Source organism: Ranitomeya imitator, chromosome 9 (assembly GCF_032444005.1).
Source record: "Ranitomeya imitator isolate aRanImi1 chromosome 9, aRanImi1.pri, whole genome shotgun sequence".
NCBI classification, from domain to species: Eukaryota; Metazoa; Chordata; class Amphibia; order Anura; family Dendrobatidae; genus Ranitomeya; species Ranitomeya imitator.
The window spans coordinates 10,167,222-10,188,411 of NC_091290.1; the positions used below are offsets into that span (position 1 = coordinate 10,167,222).

The window sequence follows — 21,190 nt, forward strand, 5'->3', positions numbered from 1 at the left end:
AAAAGAAGAAAAAGAAATGGTGCCGCAGTCAGGAAACATTGATGTCCAGATCATGGGTGCGCCATGTGGGTGACATGCCCAGCCGCTGCAGAGCTTTCAGCATGTTATTGCACCAATTGCTCATCCAGGGTGGGCACAAAGCCGAGAACGACATTTTATTTATGGCTCCTAACGAGGTGGATCCTCCAAGTCCCAAGACTTGGTGGCACACGGGCCCCTGGTGTTGGCTCTGCGAGATGGAATGGCCCACCTGGAGTAAGGACTTAGCACATGCCGAGAAGTACAGGTTCAATAGAACAAAGTAAGGGTGAATGCAGGGAAGACAAAACAAGGGTCAACCTCCTGACCTGCAGCAGAAATGGTGGAGCACCCCAAATACTGGAAATTAGAGTCTTAATACTAAACCACAAGTGTGTGTTTCGGTGTGCATTAAATACCCGACACGGAGCTCAACAGAGGGCAGCGGACCGAGGCGAAGGAATTAGAGCCAGGGATACTGGAACAGGTGTGTGTTTCAGTGGGCATTAAATAGTAAATGTGAAGAGATGTCACCGAGCCCCGCCGGGGCAACCTGCAAAACCCAGGGCGGAGCTCAACAGAGGGCAGCGGACCCAGGCAAAGGAAGCAGAACTAGGGATACCGGGACAGGTGTGTTTTAGTGGGTATTAAATAGTAAATGTGAGGAGATGTCACCGAGCCACGCCGGGGCAACCTGCAACACCTGGCGTGGAGCTCAACAGAGGGCATCAGACCGAGGCGAAGGAAGCAGAGCCAGGGATACTGGAACAGGTGTGTGTTTTAGTGGGCATTAAATAGTAAATGTGAAGAGATGACACTGAGTCACGCCGGGGCAACCTGCAAAACCCAGTGCGGAGCTCAACAGAGGGCAGCGGACCCAGGCAAAGGAAGCAGAGCTGGGGATATCGGGACAAGTGTGTGTCTTAGTGGGCATTAAATAGTAAATGTGAGGAGATGTCACCGAGCCACGCCGGGGCAACCTGAAACACCCGGCGTGGAGCTCAACAGAGGGCAGCAGACCGAGGTGAAGGAAGCCGGGATACCAGGACAAGTGTGTAACACCAGCGTCCAGACTCACAAAAGACCTCTCACTGGATATTTTAGTTTAACCCTAAGTACAATCTCCATCTGCCGCTGCTCCTCTGATTCTGGAAAGTTTTAATTTTCTTCTGTTCCATAGTTAAACATGAAATTGACCGAAATTAAGAAAATATCTTAATATTTATTCCACACGGTGATCAATGAAACGGACGCAAAAATGTCAGTCACTGATTTCGGTCATGGGAATAAAAAGAAATGAAAAAGTCGTACGGACCCCACAATGGGAATTATAAAAGCTACAACTCGTACCGTGAAGTGACAAGTCTCTCGACCGAAAAATAGCGATGCACAATAGAAAATTATTTTTTAAAAAATGATATTGTGGTTCCGTGTTAGCCAGAAATTTCTATGTAAATATTTCTATGCCCAAAAAAAGACAAAAATGTTCTTGGAGTGATACCCTCATTGGATAACCAGATGAATGATATTTGCAGCTATTGTTGGACTCGGGTGCTAAGGGCCCTCCAGTAACCAACTCTGGGGCCCCACTTTTCAGCTACAAATGTGACATTATCCTCAATCACAAATCTATATAACAATGGACTGGACAGATAAGATGCTCCGTTTCTCTGTACATAATGATTGAAGTATATTGTGCCACTGGCAAGGGTGGTGTCCAAGTCTTAGGGGCCCACCAGAGGATTCTCCTGCTCTCCGGCCGGCCAGTCCAAGCCTGTTTGCAGCTTTCGGAGCACAGAAGCTCCTTCTTTAACCAAGTTTGCAGATCTCTGTGAAATATCATCAAGTGACAAGCAAACCTGGAGCCGACGTTGGTTAGAGGTTTGGAATTGACTTATGTCTCTCTGCTGATACAGAAGACCCCTACAGATGTGTGGGGGCAATGGATCGGGATGGATTGCTGTCGGATGAACATCTGAGGTGTGAGCACTTTCACATTGTTTTCTATGAGTCTTAAGTCCTCCATACACTTTTAGACTAATGTTGGCCGATATTCGCGGGATTGGCCAACCATCTAATGTGCATGGAGGCCCCTGAGAGATGATAGATCCAGCCAATCAAACAAGTAGAGGAACAGCGCTCCATCCAGGTGTAGTAGAAAAATAGAACTTTATTCTGCCATAATGTAGAGCGACGTTTCGACCATCACTAGGTCTTTGTCAAGATGATGGATCCAGCCTGTCAACATTTACTACCGCTCCTAGTTTTACTCTGAGAGATAAGCCGCTATCAGAGGAGTCTTCCAACTTCTGTATCTGGAGAAGAGATCGCGATCGGCCAAACCATTGTTCCAGAATGTGTGATTTTCAAGTATGCAAATTATCAGGGTTTTCTACTCTAAAGAAAACAACTTTAGGAAAACTTTTCTCCATGATATGGAGGCACATGGGGTCCTCATAGCTCCACGGTACAGGACTGTCTCCATCAGCTCCATTCTGATGACTTGTGAGTAATGATTAACTCTTTCCACCGTGACCCTTCATTGTGCACTTTGTAGATCTCTGTAAATAACCGGTTTACTGAGATTCTTAGCTTACCGCCCTGTTGTCAGACAACGTCTTGTAGACATATCTGGGTAGACACAAAGGAGAAGAGCGGCACAGCCTGTGGCCACGAGTTACAACTAAGGGTTTAGGAGAACAATCCAAAGAACCTGGATGAACCTCCTGCATCGCTCCGGGCGGCACAAATACGTGGGACAACATCCAGTAACCGGATCCCGCTCCTGATCCTCGTTTAGGGCAAATTCATTATTTCCGTAGCGGAAACCTACAATAAATAGAAAGGTCAAGGCTGTGAGGGATCATCTCACTTTCTACGTCTCATCTCACGTTTTGGGCTCAAGGGGATGATGGAAATTCAAAGCCGCCGAAAAGTGATGAGTAATATTCCATCACGTGCTGAAAATCCGCAATATTTTACACTTTGACAACTGCGCTGCCATGATTTACGCATGTGACTGCATCTTCTAAGCATGCGTGGATATCAGAAATTCTGCTTCCATCCTTTGTACATACGGAAATATTTTGGCACTTGGGAAGAAATCTTAACCAAAAACTGCAGCTTTTGGCGAGATATTTAGGACATTATTTCACACTGTGTTTTTTTGGAGTATTTTTTGAAAAATCCCTTGAAAATCCTTCAATAAAACACTTCCAGTTCATTTCTATTGTGAATCCACTTTGCTGCTCATGCGTTTGGTCTTTTCAACATTTTTTTCCCCACGTCTGATCAAGTAGGTCACTTCTGTGTAGTAGGAATCTGCTCCAGACTTGGCTCCTTCCAATCGGAAACCCTGAAAATATCCTGCAGGAAAAATGTAACGCTATGTGCATACGTTGCGGATTTTGCTGCGAATCAGCAGCGGATTAGCTGCGGTGGATTCGCAGCTGTTTTCCATGCGGATTACAGTACCATGTAAACTTATGGAAAACCAAATCCGCTGTGCCCATGGTGCGGAAAATACCGCGCGGAAAGGTAGCGTTGTTTATTCTGCAGCATGTCAATTCTTTGTGCTGATTTTGCAACGGATTACACCTGCTCCACAATAGGAATCCGCAGGTGTAAAACCGCAGGTGGAATCCGCACACAACCCGCAGTAATTCCGCGGTAAAACGCAGTGCATTTTACCTGCGGATTTTGCAAAACCGATGCGTAAAAATCCATACACGATTCCACAACGTGTGCACATAGCCTTAATCTCCTCTAGGAAAACGTGAAACTCCTCCAGGAAAACGTAAAACTCCTCCAGGAAAACATAAAACTCCTCCAGGAAAACGTGAAACTCCTCCAGGAAAACATAAAACTCCTCCAGGAAAACATGAAACTCCTCCAAGAAAACGTGAAACTCCTCCAGGAAAACATAAAACTCCTCCAGGAAAACGTGAAACTTCTCCAGGAAAACGTGAAACTCCTCCAGGAAACCGTGAAACTTCTCCAGGAAAACGTGAAACTCCTCCAGGAAAACGTGAAACTTCTCCTGGAAAACATAAAACTCCTCCAGGAAAACGTGAAACTCCTCCAAGAAAACGTGAAACTCCTCCAGGAAAACATAAAACTTCTCCAGGAAAATATGAAGCTTCTCCAGGAAAACGTGAAACTCCTCCAAGAAAACGTGAAACTCCTCCAGGAAAACGTGAAACTTCTCAAGGAAAACGTGAAGCTCCTCCAGGAAAACATAAAACTCCTCCTGGAAAACGTGAAACTCCTCCAGGAAAACGTGAAACTCCTCCAGGAAAACATAAAACTTCTCCAGGAAAACGTGAAACTCCTCCAGGAAAACGTGAAACTTCTCCTGGAAAACATAAAACTCCTCCAGGAAAACGTGAAACTCCTCCAAGAAAACGTGAAACTCCTCCAGGAAAACATAAAACTTCTCCAGGAAAACGTGAAACTCCTCCAGGAAAACATAAAACTCCTCCAGGAAAACGTGAAACTCCTCCAGGAAAACATAAAACTTCTCCAGGAAAACGTGAAGCTCCTCCAGGAAAACATAAAACTCCTCCAGGAAAACGTGAAACTCCTCCTGGAAAACGTGAAACTCCTCCTGGAAAACGTGAAACTCCTCCTGGAAAACGTGAAACTCCTCCAGGAAAACGTGAAACTCCTCCTGGAAAACGTGAAGCTCCTCCAGGAAAACGTGAAACTCTTCCAGGAAAACGTGAAACTTCTCCAGGAAAACGTGAAGCTCCTCCTGGAAAACGTGAAACTCCTCCAGGAAAACATAAAACTCCTCCAGGGAAACGTGAAACTTCTCCAGGAAAAGGTGAAACTCATCCAGGAAAACGTAAAACTTCTCCAGGAAAACGTGAAACTCCTCCAGGAAAACGTGAAACTCCACCAGGAACTACCCAAGGAAGAAGCATTTTCTGAAACTTTTTTCCACTTGAAAATCCAGTTATTTTTGATCTCCTTAAAAAACCCTCTGTGTGTACATTACCCAAGACTGTGTTCACACCGACTCTCTTTAATGAGGTTTTGCGGCGGAAACTCAAAAATTGGTGTTTCTCCTCTAAAGATGCAGCAAAAAGACTCAGTGTGAATGCAGCCTTTATTTTATTTCCATAAATTAAGTGATATGAGAATGATAGGGTTACGTCTCCCCTTCTATGGGGGCGGAGGTGCTATGAGGCCTCATTCCCACGTTGCATAAATGCTGCATTTTTTTTCTGCTGCGCTCAGCAGTTCAATCAAAGTGGATGTGATTTCGTGAAAACTCTTGCGTTTAAAGACGCCGCTAAATTGTTTGTTGTAGGCTTCTATGGGCAGCTTGAAAAAAAACTGTTTAAATTTTGCACAAAAAGATGCATTGAAAAACGCTGCGTAAAATCTGCACCAAAAGCATAAATAAGGGGGAAACTGAAGGGAAAAAAAATGCAGCAAAATTGCAATAATCTGAGCAGATTTCTTTTGCATATTCTGGTGCAAATATTTGCAAAAGAAAAGACGCAATGGGAAAAAACGCAGCATTTTCAAAAACGCAACTTCTAGGTTTTTTTTTTTCCTTTTCTTTTTCTCAGATATGCACAATTCAACCGCGTCTTTAAATGCACGGCGTCCGTGAGATCATGTAATCACGTCCACTTTTATTGAGCTTTTAAAAAACGCGGATTTTCAACACAAAAAAAAAAACGCAGCTGAAAAAGGTGGAATATTTATCCTTCGTGAGAACGCCGCCTTAAAGGGAGTGTTACATTTCATTGCATCAGCACAAATGAAGTATTGCAGGTTCCCAGCGACCCTGAGAACCATCAGGGCCAGACGAACTTTTCCATCAAAGGTCGGGAGATAATGGAGCAGGTTGAATTAAGGTCATAGGGAAAAGAAAAAAAAATATTTAGATGGGGGGTTTTTTTCTCACTTTTTTTTTTTGTGTCCGTCTGGAGGCTCTTTTGTCCATGTTCATTGTCATTGGATTATGTGATTGATCTTTGCTCCCATCCCAATCCACATGGAAGGCTCCAGGGTCGCACAAAGGGTGGAATCGCCCCCCATTGTCTGCTCTGGTTGGATATTCCCATGTTCTGGATACATAAGGAGCTTCCCACAGTCGTTTTATCAATAGTGGACCTGGAGCAGCCATGGCACCAGCCATCGTCCTACTGGTGGCCGCAGCGCTCTGCGCCCTGGGGTCTGCGCTGCCGCTACAGGTACGTCCTAGATGGTGAAGTCTGGGGGGAGTGTGTTAGGCTGCGTTCCCACCATCTGCTTTTATTGTGTTTTCTATGCTGGTTTTTTTTTTTGCTGTGTCTTTTCAGCAAAGTGTATGAGATATAGAGCGATCTCCCGCCCACTGTTTTTTACGCCGTGTAACCTGCGGTGCGGGATTCAGATCCACAGCGTGTTAATTTCTCCTGCGGATACGCTGCGTTTCCTGTGCGGAATTTTCCCATAGACTTAGGTTAGATGCGGAAAATACACAGGTAAAAAAAAAATTCACATAAAACCGTGGTGGAAAAAACGCAAGTAACTTAATGCAAATAATAGGTGCAGAAATTCTGCAACATCAAAAGCTCATTGTGGGAACACGGCCTCAGGCTTTGTACACAGAGGGGTCTTTGTTTGTTTGTTTTTCCCACCCTACCTCCCACTATGTGTATGTATGTATGTATATATATATATATATATATATATATATATATATATATATAATATTTTCTCTCTTTATTATTATTATTATTATTATTATTATTATTATTTGTTTAAATGCATGCTTCTTTTACTTAATGGGTACAGAAAATCTGTAACATCAAAAACTCTTGTGTTTTGTTTTTGGTTTGTTTGTTTTTTTTTAGACTATTTTATTTGTAATTTTGAACGTCTCCATTTTATTATATTGTATGTACTGAGAAGAAAAAAAAAATAAACATTCTAAGGGCCCCTTTCCACTTGTGTGAGAAAAAAACGGTCCGATTTATGGACCGAAAAAACGGATGTAACGTGTGCGAGTGTCATGCGAGTGTAATGCGATTTTTTTAATCGCATCATCCGTTTTTACATCCGTATGCAATCCGTTTTTTTTCTCTGCAACTATTTTTATACAGTCATTTACAGGACTATTTACAGTGTTCTGTGCCACAGAATGGTAAGGTATCCGTAAAAAACGGATGGAATACGGATGGTCCGTATTCCATGCGTTTTTTTTCTCGCACCCATTGACTTGCATTGGCGAGTCTCGTCCGAGAATCTCAGCAATACGCAGCATGCTGCGATTTTTTTTTCTCAGCCGACACAGATTTTTCTCAGTCCGATTTCGGCTGGGAAAAAAATCGCAAATGGAGTGTCACCTATTGAAAAACATTGGTCCGAGTGCAATCCGATTTTTAATCGGATTGCACTCGTCCGTTTTTCTCACAAGTGGAAAGGGGCCCTAAATGTGATGAAATGTGTGTGTGTAGTTGTTTTTTTTTTCCCCTCTATTGGATGTTGTTGGCTCAATGTTCTAGAATTTGTCAATCGAGAATATATTATTAGTAAATGTTTCTTTTGTTTAATGAATTGTAACAATTATGTTGCAATATATTAAAGAATCCAAATAAAATGGAATTGTTCCTAATAAAGTAAATTCCTTCTCCGCAGACGGCATCTTTGGCTCCAGGCTCCAGTAAGTGTTATTATTATTATTTATTGTTATAGCGCCATTTATTCCGTGGCGCTTTACATGTGAGGAGGGGTATACATAATAAAAACAGTACAATAATCTTGAACAATACAAGTCACAACTGGTCCAGGAGGAGTGAGGACCCTGCCCGCGAGGGCTCACAATCTACAAATACAACGTTCTCTAAGTCGCGGGGCAGTCCTGGCCACTTCTCTATTGATTAAGGGGCTGAACCCTCGTCATCGTCGGGAGACCACCATACTCCTCACACATCCGTAAATTCAAGGAATTCTATCATCTACCAGGATTCTAAGGTGGCTTTCCTTTTTCCAGAAACAGCACCTCTTTAGTGTACAGGCTGCACTCGGTACTGCAGGTCGGCTCCATTTACTTAAAGACAATTTGTAAAATTCCAGGGAATAGGGGAAACGAAAAAAAACAAAATTACTTGTCTTTTTTTTTCATTTAAAGTCCCTCCCCTGGTCCAGGTCACCAATCTAATGGCTCATGTGACCACTGCAGTCAATCACTGACCACTGATTCTTCAGATCTGGCTACAGCGGTCACATGCAATACCTGAGCTCAGTGGTAAGGTGCTGTATATGCCATCACTGCCGAGATCAGTGACTGACTGCAGTGGTCACAGGAGTGATGTAGTGCATTTGATCACTGCAGAAAAGGGTCCAGCAGGGGGGCTTAGAAAATGAGCTTAATATATATCCATCTAATTTCCTGCTTTTTTGCTAAATAGTACCATTGTCAGACCTCGCCTTTTTTCATGTGTACAAAAAAAAAAATTGTAATACCAGTCACGGCCCTTACACCACAGTGGCGCTGTTCCAAGGAAAAAAACTGCATGAGCGTCTCAACTAGCCAGACCCTGACCAGTGGGTCATGGCTGTGAGACCGGAGCCCTGCGACATCCCGGCGCCTCTGCTCATCTGAAGCCGGCAGTGATGTCATCGTTGCGTCATGATGCACATATGACATCACATCAATCCTGGAACCGTACAAATGTCTGGAAGACCCGATACTTATAGTCATATGTTATTATTATTATTTATTTTTTTTCTACTAGAATCTGTGAAAGGGAAGCAGCCGACCATCTCTAATCTTATTCTCTCGGCAAATGCCGGTAAGATGTTTACATTGTTGTCTATGGGGGGATCTAATGATGGGGCTTTCCCCACTTTTTTCTCCCTCATCCCCCTGCAAGATAAAACTTTGGTGCACAGAACAGTCTAATATGTCCATGACCTGTGCGGAATCTTTGTAACTTGCCATGGCCACTTCATCTTCATCAGCATTTTACCAGCACTATGGGTGCTGGAACTCCCTCCTTCCTCCTCAGTATGCCTTTGTTCCATTTCTGACCTCCCTGAACTGAAAGCCTCTGTTATGCTTGTGTGTGGTCTTATCAGGAGGCGGCCAGGCATAGAGGGGCGATGATGTACCCCCCCCCCCCCCCCCCCCGCTGCTTCCTGCGACCATGCTGGAGCAAACTGCCAGAAACTAGTCTGCAGGGAGCCCACGATGTTTTCTCTGTATTGATGACTATTACACCCGCTAATTTCCTCTTCTAGACCTTTCCAGGCCTTTGTTCCAAGGTGATATTGCTCGGCCCCTCGGCCGCAGCGCCCTCCGATGCGGATCCTGCAGGTGGCAGAAGGTGGACGGAGCCGTCAAGGTGCCATTTCTCATCGACACCAAGTACAGTAAGTGATTTATTTTGGGGGGGATTTTGCTCTCAAGCTATTTTGGAAGATGACCTGACTACAGCAGCAGCAGAAAGCCGGGGCCCTGTATGCCCCTGCCTGCAAGGGCCCCCCTCCACCTCCGGGCCCCGGTGTGGCTGCATCGGTTGAACCGGCGGTAGGTCCGCCCCTGACCTGACCCCCACCCCAATATACGGGGGGTTTCAGATACGGCTTGTGACCACCACAAATATCATATAGTCTACCATTGTTGTAGATTACTTTTGCTTTTTTTGGGGGGGGGGGGGGGGATCTACACTGTGGGCACACTATGGTATATTTGCAATCTATTATGGTGACATTGTACAGCGCTCCTATATAGGCACCCGTATATTTGAGCAAGGTGCAGCAGTATTATTGGACACCAAACTGCATGGTGCAGCACCTCTACAGCCTGTGTGCTGCACATGGCACCATCCAAAATGGGGCTGAGTGGGGAATAATTAGTGTCTTTTAGGGCTCATCTCCACTTGTGAGGAAAACGGACGAGTGCAATCCGATAAAAAATCGGATTGCACTCGGACCAATGTTAATCAATAGGTGACACTCCATTTGCGATTTTTTTTTTTTTTTTTTTTTTCCCCAGCCGAAATCGGACTGCGAAAAATCTGTGTCGGCTGAGAAAAAAATCGCAGCATGCTGCGTATTGCTGAGATTCTCGAACGAGACTTGCCAATGCAAGTCAATGGGTGTGAGAAAAAAAACGCATGGAATACGGACCATCCGTATTCCATCCGTTTTTTACGGATACCTTACCATTCTGTGGCACAGAACACTGTAAATAGTCCTGTAAATGACTGTATAAAAATATTTGCAGAGAAAAAAAACGGATTGCATACGGATGTCATACGGATGTAAAAACAGATGATGCGATTAAAAATCGCATGACACTCGCATGACAATCGCACACGTTACATCAGTTTTTTCGGTCCGTAAATCGGACCGTTTTTTTCTCACACAAGTGGAGATGAGCCCTTACTCTGGAGGACTGAGAATATTCAGGCATTACACAGACAGCCCACTGATTTAATTGAAAACATGTAATACCTCTCTTTCCCCTGCGGGGGGAGCTGCAGGGAGATCTGATCGCTGGGGATTTCAGCAGCCGGACACCCTATTTTTGCATTGGTGTTTCCCAGTGGATTAAGTGACAATCTTTATTTTCTGCCCACCCCCAGGAAAGTATATTTGTCCACTATTAGTGGTTGATTAATATTTGCCTTTTTGCTTGTTTTCTACTCAGCTAAATACGAGAAGCGTTTAATTAAAACGGCCTTGGAGGAGTTTTCTACGGTGTCTTGTGTGCGATTTATAGAAAGAACTTCTGAGACCAGCTACATCAGCATCGAAAACACCCCGGGGTAAGAGTGACATGTAGAGAAATCATGCTGGTTTTAGTGCAAAAGTATGGATATTAAAAGGTTTTATGAAGTAATTGTTACAAAATAGCCTGTGCCATGCATCCATCTTTCCCCCAATGCAACCTAGATATTTACATAGATCCTCCTCCCACTCAGCAGACCGTTTTGCTCATAAACTCCTAACCCAAACTCCTCCGCCCATCTCCATGTACTGATCTCTCACCCCAAGTGGCCCCAGAGGGAAGGTAGTAGCCACAAAGCGGCTCTCGTCCACCCTCTCCTTGTTCTCCTGTCACGTGTGCATAGATACATGCCATATAGTCTTGCAGTCACAGCACCCACCGGACCCTTTTGACTTGATGAGCAGCTGCTACAATGTCCATCTTCAAAAAAACCTTGTATGAGGGCAACCAGGCATGTGCAAACCTTGGCAAAATTCTGGCTTTATTTCTTGCGCAGCTGCTGGTCCTACATTGGAAGAAATGGATACGCGCAGCCGGTGAGTCTCCAGTCTACAAAATGTCTGGGCTACGGAGTGATCCAGCACGAAGTGATGCACGCTCTCAGCTTCAACCATGAGCACACCAGGCCGGACAGAGATAACTATGTGGACATTATGTGGCAGTACATCTCCCAGGGTGAGGAAGTGGCGCTACAGTTGATGTAACACTTGGTTGCCCCTCTTATTTGTCCTATCTGGTGGCGCCAGGAGCATTGCGCATGGAGGTCTTTGTCCTGTACAGCCCATGCATGGACCTTGCACGATGGTTTATGGCAATGTATGCTACGTCTGAGACATTACATGTGACTGGGACTGTGCCGGACTATAGCAGGGTGTGAGCAACATATCCTGTCCGGCCATTAATATTGGATTGGTGGCAGTCCGACTTTTTGCCCTCCTGCTGATCCGCTGTTAGACTACTTTCACACTTCCGTTTTTTTTAATCCGTCACAATGCGTCGGCGCAACGTATCGACGGATGCGTCAAAAATAGTGAAAAACGGATGCAACGCATCTAGTATTTCGACGGATCCGCCAGACGGTTCCCCAGGCCAGGTTTATATAGATTTGGGGCCCGTCTGGCTAATTGGCTACAAATTCCTGATTCTGAGCATGCTCAGTGTAAAAAAACAAAAAAAAAACCCGGATTCCATCATACGACGTGTCACGACCAATCCTGCGTCCATAGGCTTCCAGTCTAGTCAACGACGTATGCCGCAGGATCCATCGCGACACGTTTTCCAGACGCAGACAAAAAAACGTTACATTGAATGTTTCTTCCAGACGACGGTCCGCCAAAACACGACGGATGAGATGTGTGGCCATCTGTCGCTAATACAAGTCTATGGGAAAAAAACGGATCCTGCGGGCACATTTGCAGGATCCGTTTTTTTTTTTTTCCCCAAAAAAACGACACATTGCAACGGATCTGAAAAGACCGGCCTCTTTCACATTTCCGTCGGTACGGGCCCGTCGCAATGCGTCGGGCTGATGTACCGACGGACGTTGTGAATTCTCTGCACGACGTGGGCAGCGGATGGACACATCCGCTGCCCATTCTGCAGTCCGGGGAGGAGGGGGCGGAGTTTCGGCCGCGCATGCGCGGTCGAAAATGGCGGACCCGTTGCACAAAAAAAGTTGCATTGAACTTTTTTTGTGACGACTGTCCGCCAATTACCGACGCATCCAGTGCACGACGTATGGAACGTGTGTCCATACGTCGCGATGTGTCGGTAATACAAGTCTATGTGCAAAAAACGCATCCTGCGGGCAACTTTGCAGGATGCGTTTTTGCACAGAACGACGCATTGCAACGTCTTCAAAAACACGGAAGTGTGAAAGAGGCCTTAGGGAATAAGACTGAGCTGCAGTACCAGGCGCCGCCACTAGTAAGTTTGGGGTTGTGCCTGGTGAAGGGGTGCAGCGCTGCATCAAGTGATCGGCAGGGGGTCTCTGCAGTCAGACCACCTGATCTGAAATTCCTAGTCTATCCATCTTACATTCAGGTGACACAGCTGCATATGTCATGTTCCAGAGGTCAGTGGTGACTGTAGGAATCCCCATGCAGTGGGCTCTCGCTAATGGTGGCTGCCAAAAAACCTTAATTTGAAGGGGTATTTTTAGAACGCCCGCCAGGGCCGTGGGGTACTCGGTACCGGGTCCGGTCGCTCTTAAAGGGGATGTCACAGTGGCTGCGACCCGGTCCGTGGCCCTGGGACTCAATTAAAGGGGAATGGTCTTTTAAGGGGTATTGTGAAAGTCTATTCGTGACGCCACCTGTGGTTTTCGGTCAGTAGGGACCAATGCCGCTTAAAGGGGTCCTCTGGGGTGATGATATGGTGGCCAGATGGTGACGCTTCCCACAGGTGAAGCGGGGTCCCCAGGACTCCCACTGTGCATGGCAAGGATGAAATATGCCAGCGAATAAGTGGAGGACACAAGTTATAAAGTCTTTACCTAGTTTGCTGTTGGTAGCAGGCCACAGTCCAGGGTACCAGGCACGGATGGCGATGTGGTTCGGCCGGCTTGGAGGCAAAGGTGATCCCTCTCCCAGGTGAGGTCCGGAAGCCTTTCTTACTTGCGCTAAGATGGCGAGGCCCCTGCTGCTTGTAGCTTGCTGGCAAGGTATCCTCTCTCTCCTGTTCTGGAACAGCTGCTTGCACGGTAGGCAGTTTGAACCTTTTTATAGGGTCTCTACCACAACCCGAGCTCTTAGAGTACTGCTGTACCTCAGGTGTGGGCAGTTAACGTGTAGTTTAGTGCCCTCCGGTTCTGCTATGTGTTTTAGAGTCCCACAAAAGCCTCCGGCTCCCGGTACCCGGTTTCGGCTCAGAGGGTGCCCGGTCACAGTTCCCCCTCTGAGCTCTGTTCCACTCCTGTGCTCCTTTCCTCAATGCTCCATGGCATACAACACCCCTTCAGGTTATCTTCCTTCCCAGGAGCCGCAGCTCAGTCCTGGCTGCCCAGCTCCACTGTCTGCACTCTGTTCCAGACTTCCTTCTGACTCAGTGTCTCTCTGACTGCTCTCCTTGGTCTCCCTGGACCAACAAACTAACTCCTCCTCCAGACCAGGACACTTCAAGTTGGGGAAGCTCCCCTGAATCCGGGTCCTGAGCTCCCCCTCCTGGCCTGGATTCAGAATGTGTTGTGTGTAGGTGCTTACCTGGTTACCTGCCTCCAAGCATGATATCGCCCTCCCCGATAGGAACATCACTGTAACAACCGGTTACCTGGGGTGTTACATATTCCTATCTCAGTAAGTGGCATATCGATCACTGGGGATCCAACCTTGAGACCCCACCAAAGCTGGTAATGCAGGAGCCGCTGGGCATGACAGTCCATACTCCGTTATGGGCTGAATCCTTACTGTGGCCAGATACAACTGACGGTATGGCGGCCATTGGCAGCACAATTTTGTATGGAAGCAAAGGTATTCTCTTCACAACAGGCGTAGATTCTGCCCCCTATGGTCAGCCATGTAGAATTGCATGCACTGGAGAACTAAGTTCCTGTGGTTAAAAGGTCACTGTTTTACATTTTTATTTCATAAATCAGTAGTACACACGGAAATAAAAAAAAAAAAAACGTTGTAATTAGAGAAATCTGCTTTTTTTTTTCTCCTCCTAGACGGATCATTCAATCTCAATTCAGCGGTAAAATCTTAAGAATGAGACCAGCTGTCATCTGATTGATGTAATGAGGGGGACGGGCTAGCAGCTGAGGCATACCCAGGGGAGGGGCTAGCGACTGATGCATACCTAGGGGGAGGGGCTAGTGATACAGAACATTCTACAGATATGCTACTCATCCATTCTTGCTTACAGTCAACCAAGGAGATTTCAAGAAGGACAATGGGGACACTCTGAACACGGCCTACAACTACAACTCCATCATGCATTATAGCAGGTAAGAGTAAGACTGCGCCAGTGTTAACACGTACGCAGATACAACAGCGCAGACCATGAGGAGACAGTGGTACTTTAACCAACAATTATTTATTCGATTAACACAATCAATGGGTTGCCTGCGGCACAATATCAGGAGACAGTGAAAATGAAACGTTGTGTTACAGGAAGAATAAAGTAATTCAGATCAACAGGCTGTTATGACAATGCTACTTACACTCTATGATTCTATTGTTTCCATTAAATAATTATTTTCATCCGTGATGTCTTAATCCTAATATCCAAACCTAAAGGTCATCGCGGTCACTACTGGGACCTTTACCATAGTCACATTCTAGGCAACACGTCACACCGCCTTAACGGGGGTCCCAGGTTGGGGAATTACGCAGCCCACTGACCGCCTTCATTCCCGGAAGGGCGGCTCTGGTCCTCAATTTGCACTGTTGGTCTACACTGGAACAAACGTCCCTTTCGCTGTGACCTAATTGTTTTTGTCTTTAATTCTGACTCTTTCTCGGCTCTCCCGGGTCTGGTCTCCACTCATGTCCGATCTCTCAACTCCTTTACTCTAATCTGGTCGTAATGGCGCGCGTCTGTCCAGCTATAGGTTCGGGCACCAACTTTTCCCCTTCACTGACCTCCCGGGTCTATTAAAATTACTAACTGAGCAACAGCGATCACCTGACCTGGTGTCTTCTCCAATCTCTTTCCTGAGGGAACATGCACTTTACTCTTGAGTTCCTACTAATGTGTAGAATGCCCGTCAGGGCCGTGGGGTACTCGGTACCGGTACTCAAAGGGGGATGTCACGGTGGCGGTGACCCATGGGCACCCATGTTAAAGGGAATGTCCTTAAAGGAGTTTGGAATAAAGTTTATGTTCGTGATGCCACCTGCGGTGTTCAGTCAGTGGGGACCGACGCTCCTGAAAGGGGTCCTCTGGGGTGATGTTATGGCAGCTAGATGGTATAACTTCCCACAGGTGAAGTTGGGTCCCCAGGGCTCCCAGTGTAGGTGAAGATGGTGAGTGGTGCAGTAAAGAACGGAGGACACAGGTTTGCAGTCTCTTTACCTGGTTTACTGGAGACTTCAGGCAGCCACAGTCCAGGGCACCAGATCACAGGTAAAGGCAGGGTCCGGCTGGCTTGGAAGTGACTTCAGAGTCCCTTTTTCCAGGTGGAGTTAGAAGCCTTCCTACCAGCGCTTTGGTGTAGTCCCTTGCTGCCTGTGGCTTCTATCAAGGTCCTCATAGATCTCTATGACAGGTGACTCGAGAAATTTTACAGGGTCTCTATCGCGACCCGGGCTCTGTGCCACTGGGTATTAGGGAGGACCGGTTACATGTAGTCCAGCTGTCCTGCCGGTTTCTGCTGTAAGGCTTGGGGTCCCTCACAACCTCGGTCTTCCGGCTACCGGTATCTGCGCTCTGTAGGGAGGAAAGCCCAATCACAGCTGTCCTCCCCAGCTGTCACCCTCCTATATTTCGCTCTCCTGCACCCTCACTACAAATCTGTTCGTCTTTCCGTGTTATCTCTGTCCAGGAGCAGCAGCTCTCTCGTGGCTGCACAGCCCCACAATCCTTTATCTCTCTTTCTGCCAGGAGCTGCAGACGTCTGCTCAGCTATACTCCTTTCTTACCAGCTCCGCCTGAGCTGATGTTCCTTAACAAGCTCCTTTCTGGCATTCCCTAACAGGAACTAACTTTCCCTCCAGACCAGAATATATAGGGGAGGAAGATATATATATATATATATATATATATATATATATATATATATATATATATATATATATATATATATATATATATATATATATATATATATATATATATATATATATATTGTTAGTTAGTTAGTTCTTCTTATCAGGTAAACACAAGCATACAACATGTTCACACTCCAGGCCAGAACGGGGAGCCCTGATCCAGCTTGTGGGTGGTATATATGTATACCACCCACAAGCTGGATCAGGGCTCCCTGTTCTGGCCTGGAGTGTGAACATGTGGTATGCTTGTGTTTACCTGATAAGAAGAAGAACTAACTATATATATATCTTCCTCCCCTTGAGGAAAGCAATGCCACTGTAACAACCAGGACCTTGGGGGGGTTTCAAATGCAATTCTTTCTGCTTTTACTTTCTCTATGGTCTTTGACCTGCAGATAGTGGTGTTCACTTTTGTTAGGCATTAACTGTGTGTGCCCGTCTTCTCACTTGTCTACCTCTTTAGTGTATGAGCACATGTTGCGGATTCGCAGCAGTTTTCCATCTGACTTACAGTACCATGTAAACCTATGGAATACAAAATCCGCAGCGCACATGCTGCAGAAAATAAATTGCGCGGAAATGGTGCGGTTTATTTTCCGCAGTTTCAATTCTTTGTGCGGATTCCGCAGCGTTTTACACCTGTTCCTCAATAGGAATCCACAGGTGTAAAACCACAAAAAATGCAGGTAATCCGCAGATAAAACACAGTGCTTTTTACCTGCGGATTCTTCAAAAACTGAGCGGAAAAATCCGCACAGAAATCTGCAACGTGGGCACATAGCCTTACACTACACTAATGCACATCTTGCTTAAAGGGGTTGTCCCAACAGATCATTCTCTTGTAATTACAAAAGCTTTCGTGCCTTGTTTGTGTTTGTTTTTTTTCCTTTTTAATTTCTTGTAAACCTTGCAATGTTGTGTGTGGTGTTTTTGTTTTTTTTTTTGTAACTTTCTTGTAAACTTTCATTGTTTCCCTGTAAATAGCAACCGGTTATAATGGTCAGACCCATGTGCTGTATTTAGAAGTGTTGTTATTTAATAAAGCAGCACACTTAAAGGAAATGTATCATCAAAGAATGAATCATTTGTCAAATATTTTTATTTTTCTTGAAATTTAAAAAAAATAAACTGCCATCATTTCCAAAAAAAGCAAAACACTTTACATGCAATCCCAAAAACCTGAGTCATTTTCTGATGATGCGTTTCTTTTAAATTTGGTCAGAAAATTAGCTGCTTTTTATTTTGCCTTTTTAGCTCGTTTTTGCTGAACATGGAAGCCATAGCGAAGCTGCTGTTGATAGTTTTGTGTTCTTTGGGTTTTTTTTTTTATTATTTAGAACATTAAAGGGAAACTGTCACCTGAATTTGGCGGCACAGGTTTGCGGTCATATGGGCGGGGTTTTGGGGTGTTTGGTTCACCCTTTCCTTACCCACTGGCTCCATGCGCATTAATGCTTTTCGGCTTTCCCCGCAGTTGGGCAAAGCATACTGCGCGTGCGCAAGGCAAGATTGCCTTGCGCAGGCGTGTACTTCGGAGGACACAGCATGAACTTCAACCCAATATTGCGGCCAGCATGCAGCCAGCGGGTAAGGAAAGGGTGAATCAAACACCCGAAAACCCTGCCCATATGACCGCAAACCTGTCCCGCCAAATTCAGGTGACAGGTTCCCTTTAACATTCAATGTAGGAGACCAGACCTATTGATTGTTTTTCGCAGTTGAGGTGAAATGCTGCCATGGTCAGATTGATTTTCTTGTGACTTTTCCAACATCCTGTTCTCATGTATGTCTTAATTTCCCGTGATCCCACAGCACGACCTTCACAAACACCAGTGGAAAGGCAACAATTATACCCAAGCCGAACCCGAAAGTGGTCATCGGCCAGCGCTACGGACTCAGCGGCCTGGATGTGGTGATGATTAACAGGCTCTACGCTTGCAGTAAGACATTAGTAGGACGGCTTCTTCATGCTCTGACCTCGATGTTTGGGTGCAGTTGGCTCCGTGGCCTCCTTGTGAGACTCCTGGCATTACCCCGTGGGTAGCAAAGCTGGGGCTGAGCTTACAACCATGGCCAAATGTCATCCTCCTCTTTGCAGCAAAAGGACCGATCTTTGAGGTTACCCTGTATAATCGGTGGGGCTCCTGTCCTCCTGCTGTGCTGACGCTCCCTGTACAGCTTTGGGCATGGGGTGCAAACCTGACAACTGTCTTAGCAAACTTAATATTCCAGATCACTAAAGGGCATAATCTCCGGCCACAAATGATCAGTTATGGAGGAAGTCGGGACAGGACTAAAGCATCCCAAGTTAATGACAGAGGTGGCCATGTATTGTGCAGGGGAAAGATTAAGCTGCACTGAGGCCCCTCTATTCTCAGGACTGGTGGGGGGGTCCCTGCAATAAGACCTCCATCCATAAACAAGAGCTGCTAAAATTGATAGCGGAAAACTCTTAATATATTCGACTACCATGTGTGTTAAAGGTCCCGATCCTGCAACCATCTAATTTGTATGGGGGTGTTTTGACTCTTCCACTGATCGGGGTGGATCGGGAATCTTACTCTTTGTACTCACAGAACAGAAGTTATTTCCATAGGTGTCTGACGGTAACCTATATACCGCTACCTATTGAGAACACATGCTCTGCTGGGACGAGCATACGTATGTCGGAAGGACTAGCGGTCACCCCCCAAGGAGCATTCATCTAATACAAATGGCCACCTCTCCCCAAAAGTTTTCTCGCAATCCTCTCCTTCTCCGCTGTAAGATTTCCTTCCTCTCCGAGTTTATGGTTCCTTCTTCTTGACAGATCTGTGCAGGACGAAGATACTGGGGACATCGGGAACCTTATCGTCCAGTGATGCGTCCCCATCACTGGCCAATGACAACTGTCTATGGATTCTTCACGTTCCTTTAAACAAGGTGAGGCGTGCGTTAATGGAGGTTGGACATGCCCTACTTCTCTGCTATCCTCCTCCTCTTCCTGTGAGCTTTACAGCAGCTGCTTGGCACAAGGCTCTCAATTGCACCATAGAGCACATTTCCGCGCATACATTCTGATATCTACAGCACTGAGGGGGCCCTAGAAATCTAGCGGATCACCATGTAATGGTCATTCTCAGTACTGTAGATCAGATCACATATACTTCAATAAGAGCTGATCTGTAGTAGCGAGAGTGGCCTCTGCACAGTAAGGTGCGGTGATAAACGTTGGCGCCTAAGGAATGAACTTGGGCTGGACTCAGAAGGTAAAAGAGGCCATCTCCTGTAGTCCATGAAAGAGCTGGTAGCATGTTTCTGCCTTTCCTTATCCAGGATAGGAGGAGGATTGGCTAAAAAAAAGATCCCGAGGGGAGCCCTCTTGGTGGGGCGTCCCTGTGTGTTCCACATTTGCTCAAACCTGTGCATGGGCCGAAACGGTAAAGGTGAATGTTGGCATCTCTAACGTCCGTTCTGCTCATTTCTCCAGCTCTTTCTGCAGTTTGACTCGTTCGGCGCCTCATCGATCAATTGCACCGCTGAAATCATTGTGTACGACGGAGTCACAAAAACCAGCCCGGTGCTGGCGACCATCAGCCCAAAACAGCAGCATCATGTACTCATTTCGTCAGGTTTATTCCTGCTGGTGGAATATATAACTGATCCGAATTGTTCCAGCAGCTTCCACGCATCGTATAACGCAGGTATTGGGTCTAATTATCGACATGTAAGCACTTTTGGATATAGATTGGTGAAAGCTGAGGCAGTGACAAGATCTATGGCGGTCAACCAGACTTCAGTATTGGTGGGCAAATGTGGGGCGGAGAGTGAATTTCTCGCTGTAAAGTTTGCTGGTGTAAAGGTGACGTCACATTTATCCCACCAGCCTGATCTTATAGGACCTTTTCTCAGCTGATGACCTTCCCTCTGTGATCCACATCTGACTCTAAAGCTTGCACAATGACCATCCACAGATGTGATGGCGCATTTGCGCTGCTGAGTAGATCGTACTTGCCAACCTTTTTCTTGAGCAGGGATGCAAATTCTTTCCACCCAGTATTGTGTCAGAAAATCTGGACAAGTCTGGCAAATGTGGGACTGTTGACAAATATTGTGAAATGCGCATGCGCCAGCCTTTAGCTTTGGTGTGGACGATGTCCTCTGCCACATGGAAAGGGGTGGTATTATCAGGCTTGCAGGAGACGCTGACGGTGACCCAGGTCTTCCCAGGGAACCCCTCGGTGAGGTTCTTAGGTGTGATGTCTTGTGGGGACGATGTTAAGGTGTGGCAGCAGCTAGGTATCCTGATAAGGCTGGGACAAGGTATTTTTGTGCCCTAGGCAAAAGAAGCCGATGGCGCTTTAAACCCCCAAGTACAGAAGTGGGTCAGAGCCCCCCTAATGTAAACCCTTGTCCCCCTTTCGATGGGTCAGGTAACAAGCTCTGATGACCTTTTCCAATAGAATTGTTTGTTGGTATTTTTGGTTGAAAAAAAAAAAAAATACAGGTTGCAACAAATATAATGATGGTTCTGGTGCCATATTCCTGTACTGATGGTGGTCCTGGTAATGTATTTATGATTGTTTAGGTGCTGTATTCATCATTGGTTCATGAATTTCAAAACCAAAATTAGCATCAGTACATAAATAAAACACAGAGCCATCAATGATACATAAATAAGGCACCAATACAATCATCAGAACTAGACTAGAACTATCATCAGTACATGAATACAGCAACAGAACCA

General features: G+C 45.9%; 1 protein-coding gene across 1 annotated transcript in view; it reads left to right on the plus strand.

Annotated features, from left to right (window-relative positions):
* LOC138649516 (astacin-like metalloendopeptidase) overlaps window positions 1-21,190 on the plus strand; it is a gene marked incomplete at its 5' end in the record, with an annotated part of 43,132 nt that overhangs the window by 18,615 nt on the left and 3,327 nt on the right. The window contains 9 exons of the mRNA XM_069739988.1: window positions 7,657-7,681; window positions 8,757-8,813; window positions 9,262-9,393; window positions 10,676-10,793; window positions 11,253-11,431; window positions 14,618-14,699; window positions 18,277-18,404; window positions 19,274-19,386; window positions 19,934-20,147. Of these exons, the coding sequence (XP_069596089.1) occupies window positions 7,657-7,681; window positions 8,757-8,813; window positions 9,262-9,393; window positions 10,676-10,793; window positions 11,253-11,431; window positions 14,618-14,699; window positions 18,277-18,404; window positions 19,274-19,386; window positions 19,934-20,147 (1,048 nt within the window). The remainder of the gene's footprint in view (window positions 1-7,656; window positions 7,682-8,756; window positions 8,814-9,261; window positions 9,394-10,675; window positions 10,794-11,252; window positions 11,432-14,617; window positions 14,700-18,276; window positions 18,405-19,273; window positions 19,387-19,933; window positions 20,148-21,190) is intronic.